Here is a 21,152-nt window from a genome sequence, read left to right on the forward strand (position 1 = left end):
GATGGCCTTAAAAGATACAAAAAATTCAGTTCCTTACTTAAAGGGCCTATAAAAACAAGAAAAACAAGACAAAAGGTGTTTATATATAATTTGGCAGCAATTGTTTGGAATATATTACATTGGGCAAATATCGAAGTCTTTTTAATAATGCAGCATTTTAAAGAAAATTTAAAAACGTTAAGCTCTTAAGAATTAGCATATTCTGATACATTGTTGATAATAATCACAACAATCTTTAAAATTTCAACGTCAGTCGTCCATTTGGTCGTCCATATGTATTTTTCATATTTATTTTAAATAATACTTCTAGAACAAACGCAGTATTATCCCCAAATACCATCAAAACAATAATTCCATCTAGATAATGGATTCAACACCTACGGTACAAACAAGAAATGTTATTTTACCGTCGTATATCATATCTTCGCACCGTTCCCACATTAAATGTGTATTTGTTGTTGCGACTAACCACGATTTATTCTCATATCATTCAATTCTGGCCGAGATCTCCTATTTGATAAGGGATCAACGGACTGTGAAAATATGTTTTGGCTTTAATAATAAATGAGTACTGAAAGTAAATTGATAAAATTTACTTAGATTTGTTATGTCTGATAATGATATTTTAAGTTAACAATTACATATATAAAAGGAGAAAAACCAACATTTTAACGTGAAAAAGTCATTTTAATGATTTAAGAAAATAATATACTTGCTTTCATCTAAGCGAAAACTATATCTTTTCAAATATTTTTACTGAGTGAAATTTATTTTTTGATTAAATAAAACAAATGCTATTTTCTGAATCTATCACTCATGTATAGGGTACGATGCTTTCATACATGTACTTAAATGTATTTGAGGAAGGGGGCATTGTAAAAATATTTCCAAATTTTTAAACTGTATGGCACAATTGACAAATTGACGTATAAAACCCATCTTCCTAGGGTAAATCATTTTGAGAAAAAAATACTAAGACCGGAGTAAATGGCCAAAAATATATACTTTTTCGCATATTGTAATGATTGTGGCAACTAGAAATAATATTTGTCTAATATATAATTCACTCCAACCAGTGTCTACGAAATAGCTTGCCAAGCTGCGAGTAACTGCTACTATTATTATACAGCAGAGAGCTTTATTGCGGCAACGATGAGATTTTATTATATAAACTTTCATGTTTTGACGTGGAGAAAATATATATCGTATAAAACAATCCAACTTGGTGGGACCCATTTCACTAGCAATGGGCGTTATACACACATTTGTTTAAGTTATGAAATATCTATTACTGTCATACACACAAATACACATAAGTATTGAATAAATCACAACCCCTGTACAATTAAATCTTGGTTTGATTACTCAGAACCTTCAAAACAATCTCCGAATCACTATTATCTGGGAAATTATCCACAATAGTACTTTTGATTGTAAAACATTTAAGAGTTTCATGGGAACGTATTACTCTTAGCCTCATTACGGGCTTTATTTCGTACAACTCGAACAAAACTGATTAAGATATCTGTTTGTATGCATTCATGGCCTAATATAACCTAGTCGTAATAACATGATAAAAATAAATCTGTTATAACTTAAATTGTTTAATCTAATGAACTATGTTGTGTTAAGTGATTAGTGAAATAAAAATTAAAGCATACTAAATCTGCAATCGAAAGTACTTACTATTCATGTAAGGGCTATGACTAAAATTAACAGCAAATTTAAAAATAATTAATATCAATAATATTTTATTTTTATTGAAAAATATCGGTTAGTACAAATTAAGTTTTTAAGAGGAATATTAAACTATTTATAAATAGTTTTCATTATAGTTAAGAAGAAAGGTTATAAGAATCCCATCAAAGAGTACACGAGGACTTAGGAAATAACTATAAAGATGGAAAATTAATTTACCTAAAGAGACTAAAGATGTTTTACAAAATCAACTCTTACTTTCTGGTTTCATCACTATGCTGTTGTTTTCAAACTAATTCTTCCTTTGAAGTAAAGCTTAAACACTGGGTTTGATGCGTTTTATGAAATACTCTTGTGTTCTAAGAAGATTAAAACGTAGATTTAATTAAAACGATCTTTATTGTATTTATATTAAACAATAAGCTATTATCTTGCGCTCGAATAAACTTCACTATATTATATTGCTCACTTCTTACAATACTTTTTATGAGATATTTACACAATTTTGTGTGATTAAATATAAAATATGCAATTCTTTGAAATTGTATTGAAATAATATGTGGAGCAAAGGATGTTTCCCTCCTACATTAAAGATCCGCCCCACTGGCCTCTCTCTACTGTTGCAAAAATTAAAATAAGAAATAAATATTCGAAAACACATGTTATTAATTGAAAGAGCCTGTCAAAATGTAATAAACTGTTCTTTTCAAACATTATAAAGTGACACCACAATCATGTGTTTTGTTACTTTATTACTATTAACATTTATTTTATAATTATAATTCCTTTTATGGCCTGAATTATGTTGTCAACAAGAAAAAAATTATGTTTACATAAAAATAAGTTGTTTGCACCTCAAATAACATGGACATTTTGTTAAAAAATTTTATCTGCAATAATAAAATTTTAGGGGTGCGTTGCGATAATGCAACAGCAGGCCACAAAAGAAAACCAGGGTGACTAATAAAAGAGAAAACAAAAAAAAATATTTGTTTATTTTCAAATTACAAAGTAATGACTAATAGAAATGAAAAAAAAACATCAGTATGTGTATGTTACACTCCATGAAAGGAAGAACTAAAACAGTTTCTGTTTTTGGTAAGACAAAGATGCACTTGGCATTTGTTGAATTTTACAGTAGTTATTCCCTTGCAACCACTTTTTTTACACCGTTGTCGGTCTTCAGCTACAACAGGCCAATGGCCTAAACCATCTTTCCTGACGTCGACCTCAGGCGGAGCTTTGGCTGGACCCTTCTTCTTTTTTTCTTCATATGCAGCTTCCTCTTGGTCTTCAAGGGAAGGCCTTCCCCTTTTCCGTGCTTGCTGCTTTCCCTGGCTGCATAGAGCTGCAGCAACATCGGACCTAAATTCCAGCAGGTCTTTTATTTCTTTTTTCGGATAGTTTTTTTGTGAACAATCACGGCGGTACACAAGCCAGGCATTGACAACGCCCATGTCCACAAAGTGATGCACCATTTTCATGTAGTACTTTTTAGATTTGGTGGAAATCCGATAGTATGCTACAAGACCGTCAAGCAGATCTACTCCGCCCATAAATTTGTTATATGTAATCACAGCTTTTGGACAAGGAACAAGTATTTCCTTCTTTACTTTTTTGTCAAACCTTTTGACATTTGTGAGGGGCTGAGCGGATTCAAATGATGAGACTAATACCACACCCCTATTGTTCATCCACTTTACAGCTCTGATTTCTACATCGGTGTTTGTCACATGACTTTTTTTAAGAACAGAGCCTCTACCAAAATCATGTTTCATATCTTTGTCAGTAGGGAAGTTCAAGCCTTTGAATCGGTCACTCCTTACTGTGCCTAATGATTCAATGCCAATTTGTTTGAGCTCAAAAAAGAGAGGCAAGGAAGAAAACCAATTGTCGAAAAACAATTTGTGGTTCATATTTCTAGGTACTGAGTCAACAAGCTTTAGTACAATATTTGAACTCGCACCAATATCAGGGAACCCAGCAACAGGCTGTATTTTACCACAGTAGATCTCAAAATCATAAACCAAACCAGAAGTGTCGCACAAAACAAAAATTTGTAAACCCAATTTTTTGGGGTTTTTTGGGTTGTACTGCTTCAGACCGGATTTTCCCTTGAACGGGACTATTTGTTCATCGATGCAAAGAAACTCACTTTTAGCTAGGTTCCTAAATGTTTCCTGCAATGAGTCAACTAAGGGCCGGATTTTAAACAGCCTATCACGGTTGGGATCATCTCTTCTCAGTTTCGAGTTGTCGTTGCAGTGCAATTTTGATTTAATTTCCTTCCAGCGGTCCCTGCTGATCACATTTGCAATTTTATCTATCCTAGTACTCTTAGCCCAGTACATACTGGCTCTAGGAAGATTTTAAATCGACATCAAAATACAAACACCTAGATATTGCTCTAGCTCTGGAGTTGTCAAAATCAGGGGTTCGTTAGGGTTTATCTGTATAGCATACAGGTTAGACTGATCTGTAATGGTATTCAAAAGATCTTCGTCAAAAAAGTATTTGAAGTACTCAATTGGTGTATCAATTTCAAACTCGTCAGGTTTTGGGAGGGCACCTAGCCATGCAGATACCTCTTTTTCACTATCTTCTGGAGCGACATCTGTCCACAGTGGAAGGGGTGTAACAGGGGCATCTTCGACAGCAGGCTCCTCAGGGTGTGCTTCCTCGTCATTTTCTTCCTGAAGTATCTCTCCTTTTTCTGGTTGATTCGCAGTTTCGTCCTCACGTGAGTCATGATCTTTAACAAAAACAATATTCTGCATATAAACATGCAAAGGTAGGCCTCCTTGTGTAGGCCTATATTTACCTGTAGAAATCAATAAGTTACAAAATTATTATTGCATAAATAATAATTATTATAGGTTACAATATTTATTATTCCAGAACAAACTTTGGTCTTGATGCATGAGTTGGGCTGTTTATTTACCCAACTTACAATCCTCCCCTTTCAGCTACACACAACACACACTCACGAGCACACTTGCTTAGATAGGCTGTATATAACCTAAAGCCTACCACTTTGCTCCCGAGCAGCTATAATTCATTGCAGCCTAGTCATTCCAACTGTATTTGAGTCGTAGTCGGGGTCAGCATCACTATCGTCTGCCTTGCTCTCTTCACTTGATTCTGGAGGCAACAGTCCCAGGTCAGGTATGTCAGCTAGAATCCTCTTCGACCGACGCATCTAAAAAAAACACAAGTGAATTACTCCATGCTCAATATCACTAATTTAGTAAATAATGAGATAAAGAAATAAATGTGGAAATATGTTTTCTATTGGCTTCATTTTCCTTTATGGTCTGTTGTTGCAAAAAAAGAACAAACCAATATTCCGTTATGGCCTGTTGTTGCAAAAAAAGAACAAACCTATTTTAGGTTATAAAACTACCTTAATCAGGTGGAAAACATTAATCAACTAGACTAATCTGTAGCTTATGAACTAATAACACTGTCAGTATTTTTTTTAATCCGTGACTTACCTTTTTTGAGAAAAAAACAATTAAAATCCAGTAACCGGCTTATTTCTGAAAACTGTGTCACCAACTAACAAAATGGCTTATAAACAGCTTCAACTCAGCAGTTCTGCCTCTACATTATCACAAAATTTCCCACCGGTTTTTTGTGAAACTGTAACAACAGTCCACAGACCAATAAAAAATAGTTTTCATGGAGAAAAAAAAATTTAATTCGGTTTGTTACAAAAACACCCGCCCATAAGAGGTTAAACACATAAAGTAAGCCTTAAATTCCAACATCTTTTAGTTAAACCTTTTGAGTACTTACTGTTGAGCACGGAGTTTATCCATATAATAAAACTGCAAGTTTGAGTAAAAATACACATTTAACTGTAAGGTACAGGAACTATTACGTATGCGGTGTGTGATAACCGGTGTAAAGCAGATAGAAAAGACAAAAATAGTGTGTAATTTTTAAAACTGATTTAAAGGTTGTCGTAAAACCCAATTCCGTTTTTTCATGAAGTATGCTTCTCAGGTATGATTATATATAAATTATCTTGATCGGGACTACATAAAATATTCAACTATGACTCATAAATACCTCATATCACATTAAATTACAATAGACATAAGTATACTCTTTTGGGCCGAAGTAGGCTTTTGGACTCAACAATCACACTCAGCATAAATATATTTATTAGGAAATACATCCACATTAATAGGTCATAAAAATTACTTAACGGAGTTGGAATTTAATAGAAAAATAACATTCATCACAAAATTCAACAAACATACACTGACTTACGATGTGTATATTTTCTTAAAGGAGGAAACAAGGTAATATTAAGCCAAAGTCTTGAAAATATAAATAGTTTAATAACCGGTGTTTCTTATCTGTTCATCAGTGATTTATAGATACCGAAGTGTTTCCCTATAGCGTGGCACTTCTACTATACTCAAGAAACTTGATTCACTGCCAAGTCACATAGACAGCAAGAACTTAGGAAGGGCATTGAATGAGCGTTAAATAGTGTAACAGTTTACTCCACAGAACTGGTGTTTTTATCTGTTCATCAGTGATTTATAGATACCGACGTGTTTCCCTATAGCGTGGCACTTCTACTATACTCAAGAAACTTGATTCACTGCCAAGTCACATTCACAGCAAGAACTTAGGAAGGGCATTGAATGAGCGTTTAATAGTGTAACAGTTTACTCCACAGAAGTGGTGTTTCTTATGTGCTCATCAGTGACGTACGAGAGCCAAATTGATTCCCAATAACAGTCTATACAGGGTAATTTTACAGCATTAATTTCAAACTAGATATTATTATTGCATTTCTTTTTTATTACACAATTCACAATGTACAAAGTTCAAGTTACGTTCTTGAAATCTAAGCACAAGAAACAAAATGTGGTATTTTATGTATTTTGCTTCACATTATGTAGTGTTACGGGATTTGTAAAAGAGAACATTATAATGCCAACCATCGGATATAATTAGGTGTAATCCAATCTAGTGACAGCCTCTACATTGGAATATTGGTAGCTGTGCGGTAATTTGCCATAAGCATTTAATCAAACCTGTTTACATCACAACACAGTCACCAATTATTTTACGTTCCTGAGCCTAAATTAGTTATCCTTAATGCGATTAACCAGCATTAATAGCACAATTTTGGATTATGTTGTATATTACTGAGGATATAAATACATATGTGTGTATGTATGTGTATATATATATATATATATATAATTACACATACATACACATATATTTATATCCTCAGTAATATACAACATAATCCAAAATTGTACTATTAATGCTGGTAAATCGCATTAAGGATAACTAATTTTATATATATATATATATATATATATATATATATATATATATATATATATAAATCATGTCACTCACCTAAGAAAAACTTTCATTTCAAGCGGTAAAAAGCATTGGGATTAGTATTACTAAATTGCTAAGTGGATTTAACACAAAATATTCACCTCTCAGTCCTCAAAATCATATTACTTTATTATATTACTTCATCGATTGACGTGAAGACTTTGTGAAAAGGCTTGTACTTTTGACAATAAATATTAAAAAAAATTTTACACTGTCCTACTAGTGCTTAAGTAAGCTTGATAAGTAAACGTATCATCAAGTGCAAGAAAATTATAATATACCAGAGATAGTGTGTATAAAAGAGGAACTAAATATATTTAAGGATTTCTCCTATAATGTATAACTATCGTAATTTATAATGAGTCTAATTTGTAAACTGATGCACTTTTATTGCGTTTTGAGTTTTAATATATACTGTCCTATATTTTAGCCACTTTAATTGAAATAAATAGAAGAGCATTAAAAATTGTATGTATATATAAATATGAATACGATACATTTTGTATTATTTTAGGTCGGGAGATACAACCGCTTACTTTGCTATCTCTAAAGAATCAAATTTAATACTCGGCTTTGAAATAGTGCAATACATGGTTTATTCTTATTGCTTTATGTTTAAAATCCAACATGTCTTTTACATTTTATATAACTATACATTCGAATTATTTTTATAAAAAATAAACTCATATTCTGATTGTAAAACATATGCTCCGTCCATATATAGAAGACAAGGTTTGATCAAATTAGGCGTAGGTATGTAACATAAAATACTAACCTAAAGAAAGAAACTTTCATTGTTATTTACGCTAAGAAAATTATTTTCTTATTTGGAATTTCAGTTGTAAATTAATATTGTAATCTCTTGTTTTTTGGTCTTTTTTAAACACTTGAAACGTCATTGGAGAAAGTAATGGAGGTGAAATTATTCTTTTCGTCAAGAATAATAAAGATTGAAGGCGTATTTCAAGTAGTATAAATAATTGAGACAACAATTTGATTATCTTAAGTATATAATACACATTTAAATTATATTACGCAATATCCAGCAGCCTCCCTTGGCATCCAGCTGCGAAGGGTTGACACGTACTACCGACAAAACACAGATACCTGTAAGTGTACACGGATATTGAAGAACTGTAAACCTCTTAGATTGTGTAGATGTTGAAGAAGAAGGTTCCGAGCACGGCTTGGAATATTAATAGAGTCTACGTTATATATCAAAATATGATTTGTTTCAGTAAGCTTCTCCCAGTTCTACAGGCTGCTTAATGGAAAGTAAACTCCCTCATTTATAGTGCTAGTGTATAAGACTATTTTTCTTTTAATTACCAAGGCTATGTTTTTAAAGTTTTCATTAATATTTTATCAACTGGTTGTTTGGTAATCTTTAAAAGTGGAATACACATTGTTTACTATTCCAAGTAATGTTTACATAATTTCTCACGTTTTATATAATTATGCAATTGTAGTCTATGCAGTACATCATTTTGTTCACGGGATACCTAATAAAATAAATATTAGTAACTTAATGATAAAATGTATTATAGACATAGATATTTATTATAGACAATAAGTTTATGGACCTTTGCTTGCAAATACATAACAGTTGGAAATAAACTGCAGTTAAGAGTTTACCAATATTTAACAAACATAAAATATTATCCCAAAATAATCAGTTTTATAAAGTATTTATGCATCAAAAACTAATTTTTCTATATAAAATTTATTAAACAGAAACAACCCAAAACATAATAACATTAGAAAACAATTTCTTTAGTATAAGCTATGTAAAACCTCCAAACGAAATTACTAAAAGAAATGTTTTATCACTGTATCGCTCTTTTACATTTGAATAAAAAAAAAACATATAACACTTTATTAAAACAGTAATGTACAAAAAAGTTTTTCATTCTCTCCAGAGAGTAGAAAATATCATTTCTCTCCGCCTGTCTACACGCGTGTCTGTCTGCACGACATTTAAAGAACGAACGAAATATAGTCTTTACTTTTATATAAGCAACATTTAATGTGATGATGATATATGACGCTTTTTGGAAGATGACTCACTTTTAGTATGTAATAAAATAACTTTACATTGGTCCGAGGTGCAACCATCATTACCACAAGAAAATTGTTGAAGAAATAAATTCGTACACTAACTGAGTACAATGATATAGCATTTTAAAATGTGACAATAATACATGTAATCTAACCATAAACTTAGCTTGATTATATCTGACAAACAGAAGTTCCACTTGTTGAAGACAAGGAGATAAGGTATGTTATAATCAACAGATAAAACACATTATTCATTCAATTAGAGTATTTACGCCAGGGAGGATACTCAGTGAAACCTTTACTATTCGATTATTCTTACGCAAAATAAATTTTATATGAAACCTTAATCCAAAAGTAACCCTTGTTTTCCTTTTCTTACAATTTCTCGTTTCGTTTTGAGTACAATTGTGTATGGTCGTTATTTTAAAACTTTTTATATAAATCAAGTCTTAATTAGACTAAATTTGAGATATTAAATTTGAATTTATATTTGTACCTTTATTCATTCAAGACACACTTTTTTTAAAAGTCAAACAAAATAGCCTACATACAACAATGTTTGACACCTTTTACTAAATTTTGTCTGTGTGGCGTTTGGATACATCTTTCAAAAAATTAGTGCTTTCTTTATTATTTTCACACTATACTTCAACACTAAGATAAATATAACTGTATTAAATACTACATATTATACACTTTGATGAGCCTATACTCTAAAAAGATTAATTGCTATGGATTCTATTTCAAATCGTGTTTATTATATATATATATATATATATATATATATATATATATATATATATATATATATATATTTTTTTTTTTTTTTTAATAAGTAGTTAAACTGCAGTAAATTTTTCCCTCACTTTTTTATTAGATTGTATTAGATATTTGGATTATATGTTAGTATTTCTAAACAAAATATTTAATCCTGTAAAATAAAATTGGAATTTGTTACGTGGAACAAAAATAGATACATAATATTAAGTATTGCATTAATTTGAATATTATTATTATTTATTTGTATTATAGCAAAAAACAGATGATGAAGTTTTCTTATTCTGTTAAAGTTAGGTATATAAAACAAGTATTGGAAATATTCACAGTATCAACAAGTGCAGGAACATATTTCTGTGACGAAAAAGTTAAGAAATAAAGTTACAAATTAAAGACCGAAAGAGTAACCATTGCAATCTTCTTTAACGAGTTTTCAAAGTTCAAATGCTTGTACTTCATCACATTATGAATAATATATCAATAACGATAAATTTTTAGCACAAACAAAGTTTGATGTAATTTATTATTAGTAACAATCCTTTGGAGAACAAAAGATAGAAATTATATTTGACATAGTATTCAGTGCAGGTAACAACTTAGCTGTATCTTATCTTTTGTTGCTTAGATCCTCAAGTACTTGACCTTATTAATACACGTTGACACATAGTGAAAGTCATTAATATCAGTTCTTGTTTTTCCCAAGTCATACACTTGATATCAAATGTACGATTGAGATTATACAAATCCTTAAACTTAAATCATAAAACATTTAAAGTTTTATGATTTAAACTAACAATAGGTGTATGAAATCCCTTGATCGTTTGGTGTGTCTTCTAACATTACCATAATGCACCGTTATTATATGATGATATTTTATTAACATAACGTTAAATAGTTTTAAAACTAAATACTGATTGAAAAGGCCAGAAATAGAAAAGATAGTACTCTTTGGTTCGAAGAATACGAATTTGGTTAATTCATGTATTTTGGAGGTTTATGTTTATTTTTAGGATAGTTATTTTTGCATATTGGGTCTTATAAAGATTGTAAATTTTCCTCTTTTATATAATGGCAGGATAACCAACGGTAAACCTAGGCTTTGATAAAAGGATAACAATGGAGGAAATAAATAAATTCTTTAAGTGTTTCTGATGGCTCAGATGGCACTCGTGTTCCCCCTTCTATGTTATTTTTAGCTTGATCCTGGCTAGCTGACGAAATTAAACTTCATTTACAAACAAGGAATACAGTAAAAAGATTAATATTATAAGAACTATCTCCTATAAATTTGCTGAGCGGTTTATATAGGGGTGTTGAAACTAAAAAATACTTGAAAAAATATAGTTGAAATAGTAGTAAATGAAAAAAGTAGACAGATTTGACATACCAATTGCTACTGAAGAGTCTATAAAGAAAATTTTATGAAGCTGTGACATAAGCAAAGGATGTGGAATTGACTCTGCAGATTTAAAACATTTAAACTGCAATTGATAGAATAAACCCTGCCTTGATAAAAGCTCTAAACTTCTCGCCTAGAACCGGGGTATTTCCCAACTGCTTAAATACGTCTGTTGTGAAACCTATCGACAAGAAAGGTCGTAGAGCACATTGTGAAATTTATAGACCGCTTTATTCCCATGCATAGAAAAGATTTTTAAATTCATGTTGCTCAGTCATTGAATAAGTTCTTAGTAGAATGCTCTGTAATAAGTGATAGTCAATTTGCATTAAAAAAAGGGATAACTATTGATAGCCTATTCTAGTCTGTTGGAGAATACATTAATATACATATTGATAAAGCATGTTAAATTCTGGGTCTCTTCATTGATTTAAGTAAGGCATTTGATACTATTAACCATAAGAAGATAAGTAAGGTACTTGAAGAGGTGGGAATTACCGGACCTTTACCAGCCTGGTTTAGATCTTACCTCAGTAACAGGTCATTTAGCGTAAAGATAGAAAAAATACAGTGAAAATCAATTTTACAATCTGGGCGTTACACAGGGAATTAATTTGGGGCTGGTGCTTTTTATCTTGATATAAAAATATATTTAGAATTATAAACAATGTTAAAATATTAGGATATGCAAATGGGTTACTGGTTATTGCATCCCAAAAAACTTATGCCTCACCCTGGTAATCTCAATACATATTGTGATTGTACTAAAATTAAACTAGTTAAATTAAATCACATCCACGCTTTAAACTCACTAAAATTTAATACATTAAAATACGACTATGAAATGCAGAAATATTCTAACCGGATGGATTTTATGAGCAAACCCCTATAAGCCTCAGTACAAACACAAGCTAATGGAAAATTCCTGGTACTGTTTAGGTTATAACTTCAACTTTTATACTGAAATTAAATGTCATCATTGAGTTATTTTCACATAACATTTCACAAAAGTGCATAAACGTTTCAGAAAATGAAAACTAAGAAAAAGTTTACTACACTCTCAATACTGTAAATAAATTCGTTAATATTATACATACTTCACATATATTGTTAAGCGTATATAGGTATTTCATGAACACATGCATATTATCTCTACCGCATCTAAACCCTAAAACATCATCATATTATGCATATTCATGTTGATCTATACAATATTAACTGCAAACTAATTTTATTGTGGTAAATTTCTTTTATATATAATAGATTATATAAACATTTATAGCCGTAATAAATCTTTTCTTAAAACGCATTTAAATGGAGTTCTTTTAGTTAAATTGAGTTAATGTGTCAATGAAGAAATCCTTTATCCGTCTCTACACAGTTTACTTGGCTTTAAGAATATTGCATTCAATTCCAATAATATTCACAATTATTTATCTTAATGCATGTTAAGTTTTTAGGTAAGCCATTCATTGTACATATATACTTACATAATTAACCATTTACAATATATGCTGCTAATTTATGGTAATTGCATATAAAATACTTTTTATAATTATTACTAGATGTGAAATTTTTGCATACGTACTTTTACTTTTATTCAATAATATTAACTCATGTAATTATTCTTTAGTGAAACATTATTTTACGAATTTCCGATTTGTATTGATTTCTCCTGAACAAATTAGATTAATAATATATATTTCACAACAAGGGAATAATTAACCATCCGATTATTCTCCAAACCATATGTTTTATATTCGATTCTCTGTTTTCTGTATCAAGATAGTAGCATCCAACGTTATCGCAACAACCATCAATGCCAAAATTTGGAACACAGAAAGTTTGGTAAATGTAAAGAAATTATAGTAAATGTAACTGTAATTGGAGAATCATTTAGTGTAAGATTTTAAATAATCCTGTTAGTATTTAAAGTTTTGTATAAAATTTGTTCTCTCACAGATTCTAAACGAAATGTTAACAAAATATGTATTAACCCATTTATTTGATTATTTTTTTAGTACTTTATACAACATATAAATGATTTTGCGTAGATATGATAATAACTATAAAATAAAAAAAGTAAGGTAACGTCAAATTTTTTAAACCATGAATGTTTTATATTGTTAGTAATACTAATAAAGTATTAGCTATTACATCAAAAATTTATTTAAATTTCCTTTTTTTATCTCCTTGTAAAGAAAATCCACTAGAAAATGAACATGTGTGATGTAAGGGGTGGTTAAACTGTATTTTTTAATTAATGTATTTGTTTTAATAATGTATAATTATAATGGAATAATTATAATTATAATTCTTAGGAATGAATATTTAGAATATATTTTTTTGTTTTTCGAATAGAAATGTTAATTATTCTTTGTCCATCTAGATAGAAGAATATATAATAGTCTACAAAGCTTAATCCATTCTTAAACCATTAAGTAGATCACTGTAGTAATGCTAGTATTATAAAATACACTATAGCCTAATACTTCTTTAACATGAAATAAGATTTTCAAATACTAAAGCTGAGAGGAAATCTAAAAAGAATTGTATTGTAGTTCAATAAGTCATCCCTCCAAAACATGAATTGCAATCCCATGAATATTTATAGTAACACAAACGTTCCCTTGTAAAAGTAGAACATTTTGTAAAACACATATCCGCTACTAGGTATTTCGGAGTCATGGTAGGAAACGAATTACGCTTTTCTGTTTCTTAAAATGGTTCCTAATCACTATCATTATGTTTCAAGTTTCATTAGTAGAAGATCTTTCATATCCACAGTCCAGTGTGTACGACCCAACTATCGGTGTTCATTATGGAATAAGCTTATGTTTATGTTGTTCATAATTGTATTCCTACATTTTAGTTTCTTTAAATCTTTACATGAAACCGGTCTTAAAAAGTATTATTGCAAATGACAGTTACATTAGAAATATTTTATTTAAGTCGTCTTCCTCACTGTAATTATAGATAACCAGAACATTCATAACACATGAAAAACATTATATGAATTATGTTAGTCTGAAAATATCCAGCATATCGGTAAATAATACAAAAGTTTGATAGGTAAACTTAGGAAATCAATAAAGCCAGGAGCTAAAAAAAGAGAAACAATGACTTCAGGATCCAAAAACATTACTCTCTAAACTTAAAATCTATCTATTTTGGTATGGATTAGGAGATTTTAATATTTTTTACTAGATATTACTTATCTTTAGAATAGATTGTATGCCAAAAAGGATTATTTCTATAACGTACCTATTATTATTCAGTACATTACGTGGAAGATGTGGATAATCTATAGTATTAAAAGAATCTATCTACAGTAAATGTTCATCCGTTCCAAAGAATAATGAGGTAATAAGCTTAAAAACTAATATATGCTATTTTAGTTGAGCTAGATTTATCCACTACCATCTGGAAGTCAAATACGAACAGCCATACGGAAAGAAATACATACATTTTAATTCCCACATTCAAATATTTACAGAACATATTGACGTACGTGAAATCCTTAATGTTAATGAACACCTACAGTATATTACATGAAACACAACAGACATGAAACAGGTACACATAAAAAAAAGATTTTTAGAAGACACACACATGTTTTATAAGGTGACTTTTCGTACCATAAAATCATTGATTCTTATTTGTCTCAATCAAAATATACATGGCATAAAATTTATCTCATTATTAGAGGCTCAGGCTATAATGGAGTTATTTGATACACAGCCAAATCACATAGACATCACGTTCCTAAGAGATAAAATGAATGAGCGTGTCAATGAATAGGGCATCTTCATAAAAACGTTCATTCTTATCTGATCATCATTGATATATGGGCGCCAAAGTGTTTCCCGATAGTGGTGAACTCCGGGGATATAGGATCAAATATTTTTTCATTCCACTGATTTTACAACACACTTATAACATTTTATATGCATAAATGTAACTTTAAATTAGGTTTTTTTACATACTTTAAATGTACAGAGTTCTAACGAACAGAATAATTTCCTTTTTTTAAGAACTACGCACGTAAAGCAAAATGTAATATTTATTTCGGTGTGTGTGTGTTGCGTTACGGTGTTTGAAATGTAGAACATTACAGTATACTACTTGCGGATGTAATTAGATTTAATCCAATCTAGTGACAGATATTACATCTGAGTAATGGTGGTTGTGCAGTAATTGGTATAATTTGTTAAATCATGATGTGATTTACCAGTATTGTTAGTAAATCTTTGAATTTATATAACATGTAATTCATCCCATAGTATACATTAAATATGGCTTATGCAAGAGCAATCTAGACATTAATGGGTTTATACCATTATTATCCCGTTATATATGCAGACGCACATACTCTCAGATGTGGAATTGTTGAACTAAGTCCGTCAATGTATTTGCTCGCTATAAAGCTACTTTTGCACAAGCCGGGAGCAGCATACATTTTTTCTTTTGATAGGTAACAGCTATATTATAAGCTTTTGCTAACCAAATCCGTCAACGTATAAGCGTACATGACCACTTTAAAAATACGCTTGCACAATGTAAGAGAAACAAAAAACTGATACCTATCAACTGTGACATGTTTGGCGCTCCCGGCTTGTGCAAGTCTACCTTTAATGTAGTCGTGCTCGTTTATGTGTTGACGGACTTAGTTGAATCAATCATCGTTGGAGATTCAATGGATTGTTTCAATTAGTAGGTGAGATTTTTTATACGTATTTTTATACGTGAGGTTTTTTGTTATTTAACTTCAAATTTCAACATATACCGTTTTGTTATTATAAAAAATAAATCATTTATTTTATTCTTTCTCTTGTCTAATCAAACCTGAGAGTGAAAATTGGTTTCTTTACTTATCTAGTTTAGAGATAATAATAACTGTATATAGTATAGCGGCTAGCGTCTAAACATGACCTATACTTATTTGAGATTTTTTTTTTAAATTACGATTACTATCAGCCACAGACAACTTCTAAAACTTTTTGCTTTGTTTATATTGTATGTAGTATTAACTTATATGTAACAAATTAATTACATTTGAAAGTAAATAAAAAAATATTAAACTGTAGTCCGTGCGGTCATAAGTATATTAGAAAAAGTACATCTTAAACTATAAGTAAAGGATCTATGTAACATACTGACCATATATGCTTTTTTGTATAAAACTAATGTTGTTGAACCATAGCGTGCAATACATGTAACTTGGTTGAAATTAATATAGAGAATACAGCATAGTCTAATATATCCGCACACAAAATATTATCTTGACGTAATATTAATATTATGCCCGATTTACACTGTTAAAAATAATTTTACTGGAATTATATTATGAGGTTAGGAATATAAATAGAAAACGTTTTTTCAAGTAAAAAAAATATACATTTAGAGTGCAAATAATTACCAAATCTACAATTCTTAAGAAAAGTCACTAAATGTCTCTTAAGTGTATGAATATACAAACACATATTGCATATTGTAGTAAATAAATTTTTTCCTTTAATAGTGATATGCTAAGAAAAATTATTGTATATATATATATATTATATATATATATATATAATAATAATAATAATAACTTTTTCAAGTACACTTAATAGACACAGAATAAAATAAACAAACAAAAGAAGAAACACCTGATAATAAACATTCTAAATGTAAATACAATTTTGACATGTAAACAAGTTTTGATTAGTTGTTAATTTAACAATAATAACATAATATAATTTTGAATTTAGGTAAATTTGTATCACAATCTAATTATTCAAGTGGAAAACAATAATTTAGCGAAGGTTTAGTCCATATGGTTGTTTTTATTTTAATATAAGTTGGTGTGCCAATTCATTATTCCTTAAATTTAAATCATTTCTAGAGCTGTTTTCACAAGGAGTAATTTTGCTTAGAGCTTTGAGTTTGTAACAATCCTCAAAGCTTTTGTTATGGTGAATAGCGTGTAAGGCTACTGATTTTTGGTCGTCTTTGTGATTGATAGAAAAACGGTGACCGGTCATTCTTACCCGCAAAGAATTTGAGGTTTGCCCAATGTAGTCCTTGGGACAAAACCTACAGATTAGCTGGTAAATTGAATTTTTGGAGGTACAGTCCAATTTACCAGCTATGGGATAAGTTTTTTTAGTGACACTACTTTGGAATTGATCGGTCTTATCCATAATATTGCAAATACCACAACGTGGTTTATTACAAGGTTCACAGCCAAAAGATAAATTTTCATATTTTTTTCCAACATGAATTTTGGGCCTTACAAGCATATTCTTCAAATTTTTATATATATATGTGTGTGTGTGTGTGTGTATTGACTTTTAGGATCGATGATTTGTAAAAATCATCTATTTTATCCTCACCATACGACTAATTTCACAAATTGCTATTTTTACTTGAAATGTTATACATACGTTAAAATATTTTAAAGTAATTTAAACAGCAAGAAATTAGTTAACGCATATTGATTCTCCTTACATCGTTCCATTTTCATTTATTGCTACCATTATATTTTAATCTTTAATAATACCACAATAATGGACGTAGAATAAGAAGAATAGTATTATTAAAGTTCTACTAACAATAATAGAAATTGCAAGTAACGATACAAGTATAGATTTATCTATGTAATCAAGGATATCCACAAAATTCTATTCTCAATAGTGATGCAAATAAGCAATGAAGGTCATTCTTGAGCACATAATATTGACATCGTATACAAGAACTAATGTATTAACAGACTTTCCCATAGCTCTCCCTTGGTCGTAGATGAACCAATAACCAACTTTAAAGTCTGTGAAACCTTTATGTCAAGATGAATCACATATACGGATAGAATTTTTATAAGAAGGACCTGTGGTTTATTGAACACGAACACTAAGATTTACAAGGATGAATATATATTATGTCAATATTCAATTTAAAAATATGTAATCTGCCCCTTATAGTAAATGTTTAATACATGTTTATTATTTTCCAAATTTGGAAAATGTATTGCAATATACACTTAATTCTTCTTTTGAATACGATTTGTCACGTTTTGTCTCTTGCTTCCGAAGGTTTATAAAATATTTCATACTAATTGCACATTGTTATTAAAATGTAATAGTTGTAATAGAGTATTTTTGACAATTCTGTTGTTCTGTTTCTTTTATTATAGAGCTTACATGTGGTTTTTTTTAAGTAAACTTGAAATTTTGGGATTTATAAGCAACATTTTATAAAGGCATATGGTAAGCCCAATAAAATTTTGTTCTAAAGAATTGAAATTAACTTGATAAACTCCACAATCAGTAAAAGAATCGTGTGTCCGTTATTTGTGTTTGTTAATAATATTACTACAATCATATTTAATGTTTCATAAACTACAAAGGAGTAGGCCACGCTTTGCGTATCATGACAAGCTTTGCTCATTTTACTATCGAAATATCCTGTGGACAGGTACACAAAAAAGCATGGATCAGTTAATGCTCATATTATGCTGTTCCTAGTATTATAGCTTACGTCTTAAGTGATATTATGCTGTAAATTGCATATGCGGTTACCGTTCATTCACACCTACAAAAAACCATCATCTAAGAGCTTTCTATAAAGAAATAGAATTTCGCCCAAAACTTGTACAGACTTACATTCTTGAGATATCCCGGTGATAGTTTACCTTTGCTCAGCTACATGCCCATCATTAAACACAGCGATGCCCCTATAAAAATGAAGTTACTTACTAGTGAAAATGTCATACTTATAACTCAATTTTTATTGAGATATCCAGCCAACATCCACACAGACATAGAGGCAGTTGGATAGAATGACAAATAAGACATATTCTATTACTGCTCTTAGTGATAACTAAGTCAAACGGTATACTTCAGATTAACTTTTAATATCTGAATTACCTCATATTTTTTCTTCCCAGTTTTTAGTCTCCAAAGTTCCTATCCCTGAAGTGAATTATATGTTAAGAAGATTATCAAATTCCTTTAAAGGACTATATAATGATTGCACAATTCTACTACTATTTATTTCCTTAGCACTCTCAATAGTGTTTCAGATTTCCTCTATTACTAAAATTAATTAGTGCAATCTACATTTTGGCTGGAAATTATAGATAATTCATATGGCTTATTTATCTACACATCAAGTAAAAACGAATAGTATAGTTCCGTGATATCTAATAAGCTGCAGTGAAGGCTGCTGGTGATGATCAGATAACGTAGGGCTCACAGATGAGCAGTAAGCCCTGTAACATGTATTCAGTTAACTTTTTTAGAACTGCATAAATATTTAAATTGGCATCGCGGAACAGTTTTGAGAGTGATTTCAAGTTTTAAAATTTATCCATAATTATTTTTGAATAAAGTAATATCCTTCCCTTATTTGTATTTAACTCAAATGGCCAAATCCTGCTTTCTCCCACAGCTACTAGAAAAAATCAAATGAAAATGGTAAAGTGTGGCTAAATAATTAATTTACAGAGGAGTGAGATTAGAGAGAGTGCGTGTGTGTGTGTGCGTGCGTGTGTGTGTTGTGTTTGTGTGTGTTCGGTTAGGAACAGTGATACGTGATGGTCAAGGATCAGGTCGCCTGGACCCAACAGTGATAATGATCTCCACCTCTGATACACCTAATTGCAATAGCCACTCAATGATGTGGCTTTTAAAAACTGATATGGATTGAGCGTTAAATAAATTATAAACAAGAAATTATCTAGAAACATTTCTAAATATTATACTGGTTACTTATGTGTTGAAAAATTTAAATTAATCACTCAAGATAACAAACACATACATACTTACGATAAGTATATTTTCTTTATGAAGTCAAACAAGGCAAAATCAACCCAAAGCCTTGGAAAGATAAAGCATAAAACAGTTGGCTATATAACATCTATATTTCTTATCTGGTCATCAGTGATATACGGACGTCAAAGCGCTTCCCATTAGTTGCAAATTTTGGCTATACTCGAGTAATTCGATTCAATGCCAAGTCATATACAGCAAGAACTTAGGAAAGACAATGAAAGAGCGTTTGATAATGTAACATTTAACTCCAATAAATTATTGTTTATTATCTGATTATCGGTGATATACAAGCGTCAAATTGTTTTCCAATAGCGGAGGACTCCTATAGTCTATGCTGAAACATTATTCTTCATTTTATTTATCTTACAACATTAACTTCAAAAGAAATATATATATTCCTAATCAATGCACAGTGTATAAATTTCAAGTGTCAGAGTAACTTTCTTGAAAAATAAGCATATGACACAAAATAAGGTAAACATATGTTTTGCCTTACATTATGTTCTGTTACGTTGTATTTAAAGGGAAACATTATAATGTACAACTAACGGATATAATTAGGTGTAATCCAATCTAGTGACAGCCTTTACATTGCAATATTGGTAGCCGTGCAGTAATTTGACATAACCATTTAATCAAACCTATTCACATCACAACACAATCACCAATTACGTTCCTGAGCCTAAATTAGTTACTCTAAATGCGATTTACCAGCAGTGATAGCAAAACTTTGCATTAATGTTATATATTTACATAAAACTTTGATAATAAATATTATATTATATGCATTAGAAAAAAATTATATTAGATTTCGAATTGGTAATTAGCATTACTCAATGAGAAATAAGTTTACTAAATTTCTTCAACGTAAAATATTTATGCCTCGTCCTCGTAATCATAATTAGATTTGGAAATTGCAATACATAAGAGAAATTTAACTTAGATTAATTTAAAAATACGCAGATTGTAGTGATTTTATGTTTAAAAATACTTTACAATAATTTCTAGTTGGTTATATTATTATATAG

At 30.0% G+C, this 21,152-nt stretch overlaps 1 protein-coding gene across 1 annotated transcript; it reads right to left on the reverse strand.

Annotated features, from left to right (window-relative positions):
• Positions 1 to 2,753: 2,753 nt before the first annotated feature.
• Positions 2,754 to 4,049, reverse strand: LOC124355870 (piggyBac transposable element-derived protein 3-like). The gene has a single exon (XM_046807024.1). It carries the CDS (start codon positions 4,047 to 4,049, stop codon positions 2,754 to 2,756), a length of 1,296 nt encoding a protein of 431 aa, XP_046662980.1.
• Positions 4,050 to 21,152: the final 17,103 nt, after the last annotated feature.

This window comes from Homalodisca vitripennis, chromosome 2 (assembly GCF_021130785.1).
Source record: "Homalodisca vitripennis isolate AUS2020 chromosome 2, UT_GWSS_2.1, whole genome shotgun sequence".
NCBI classification, from domain to species: domain Eukaryota; kingdom Metazoa; phylum Arthropoda; class Insecta; order Hemiptera; family Cicadellidae; genus Homalodisca; species Homalodisca vitripennis.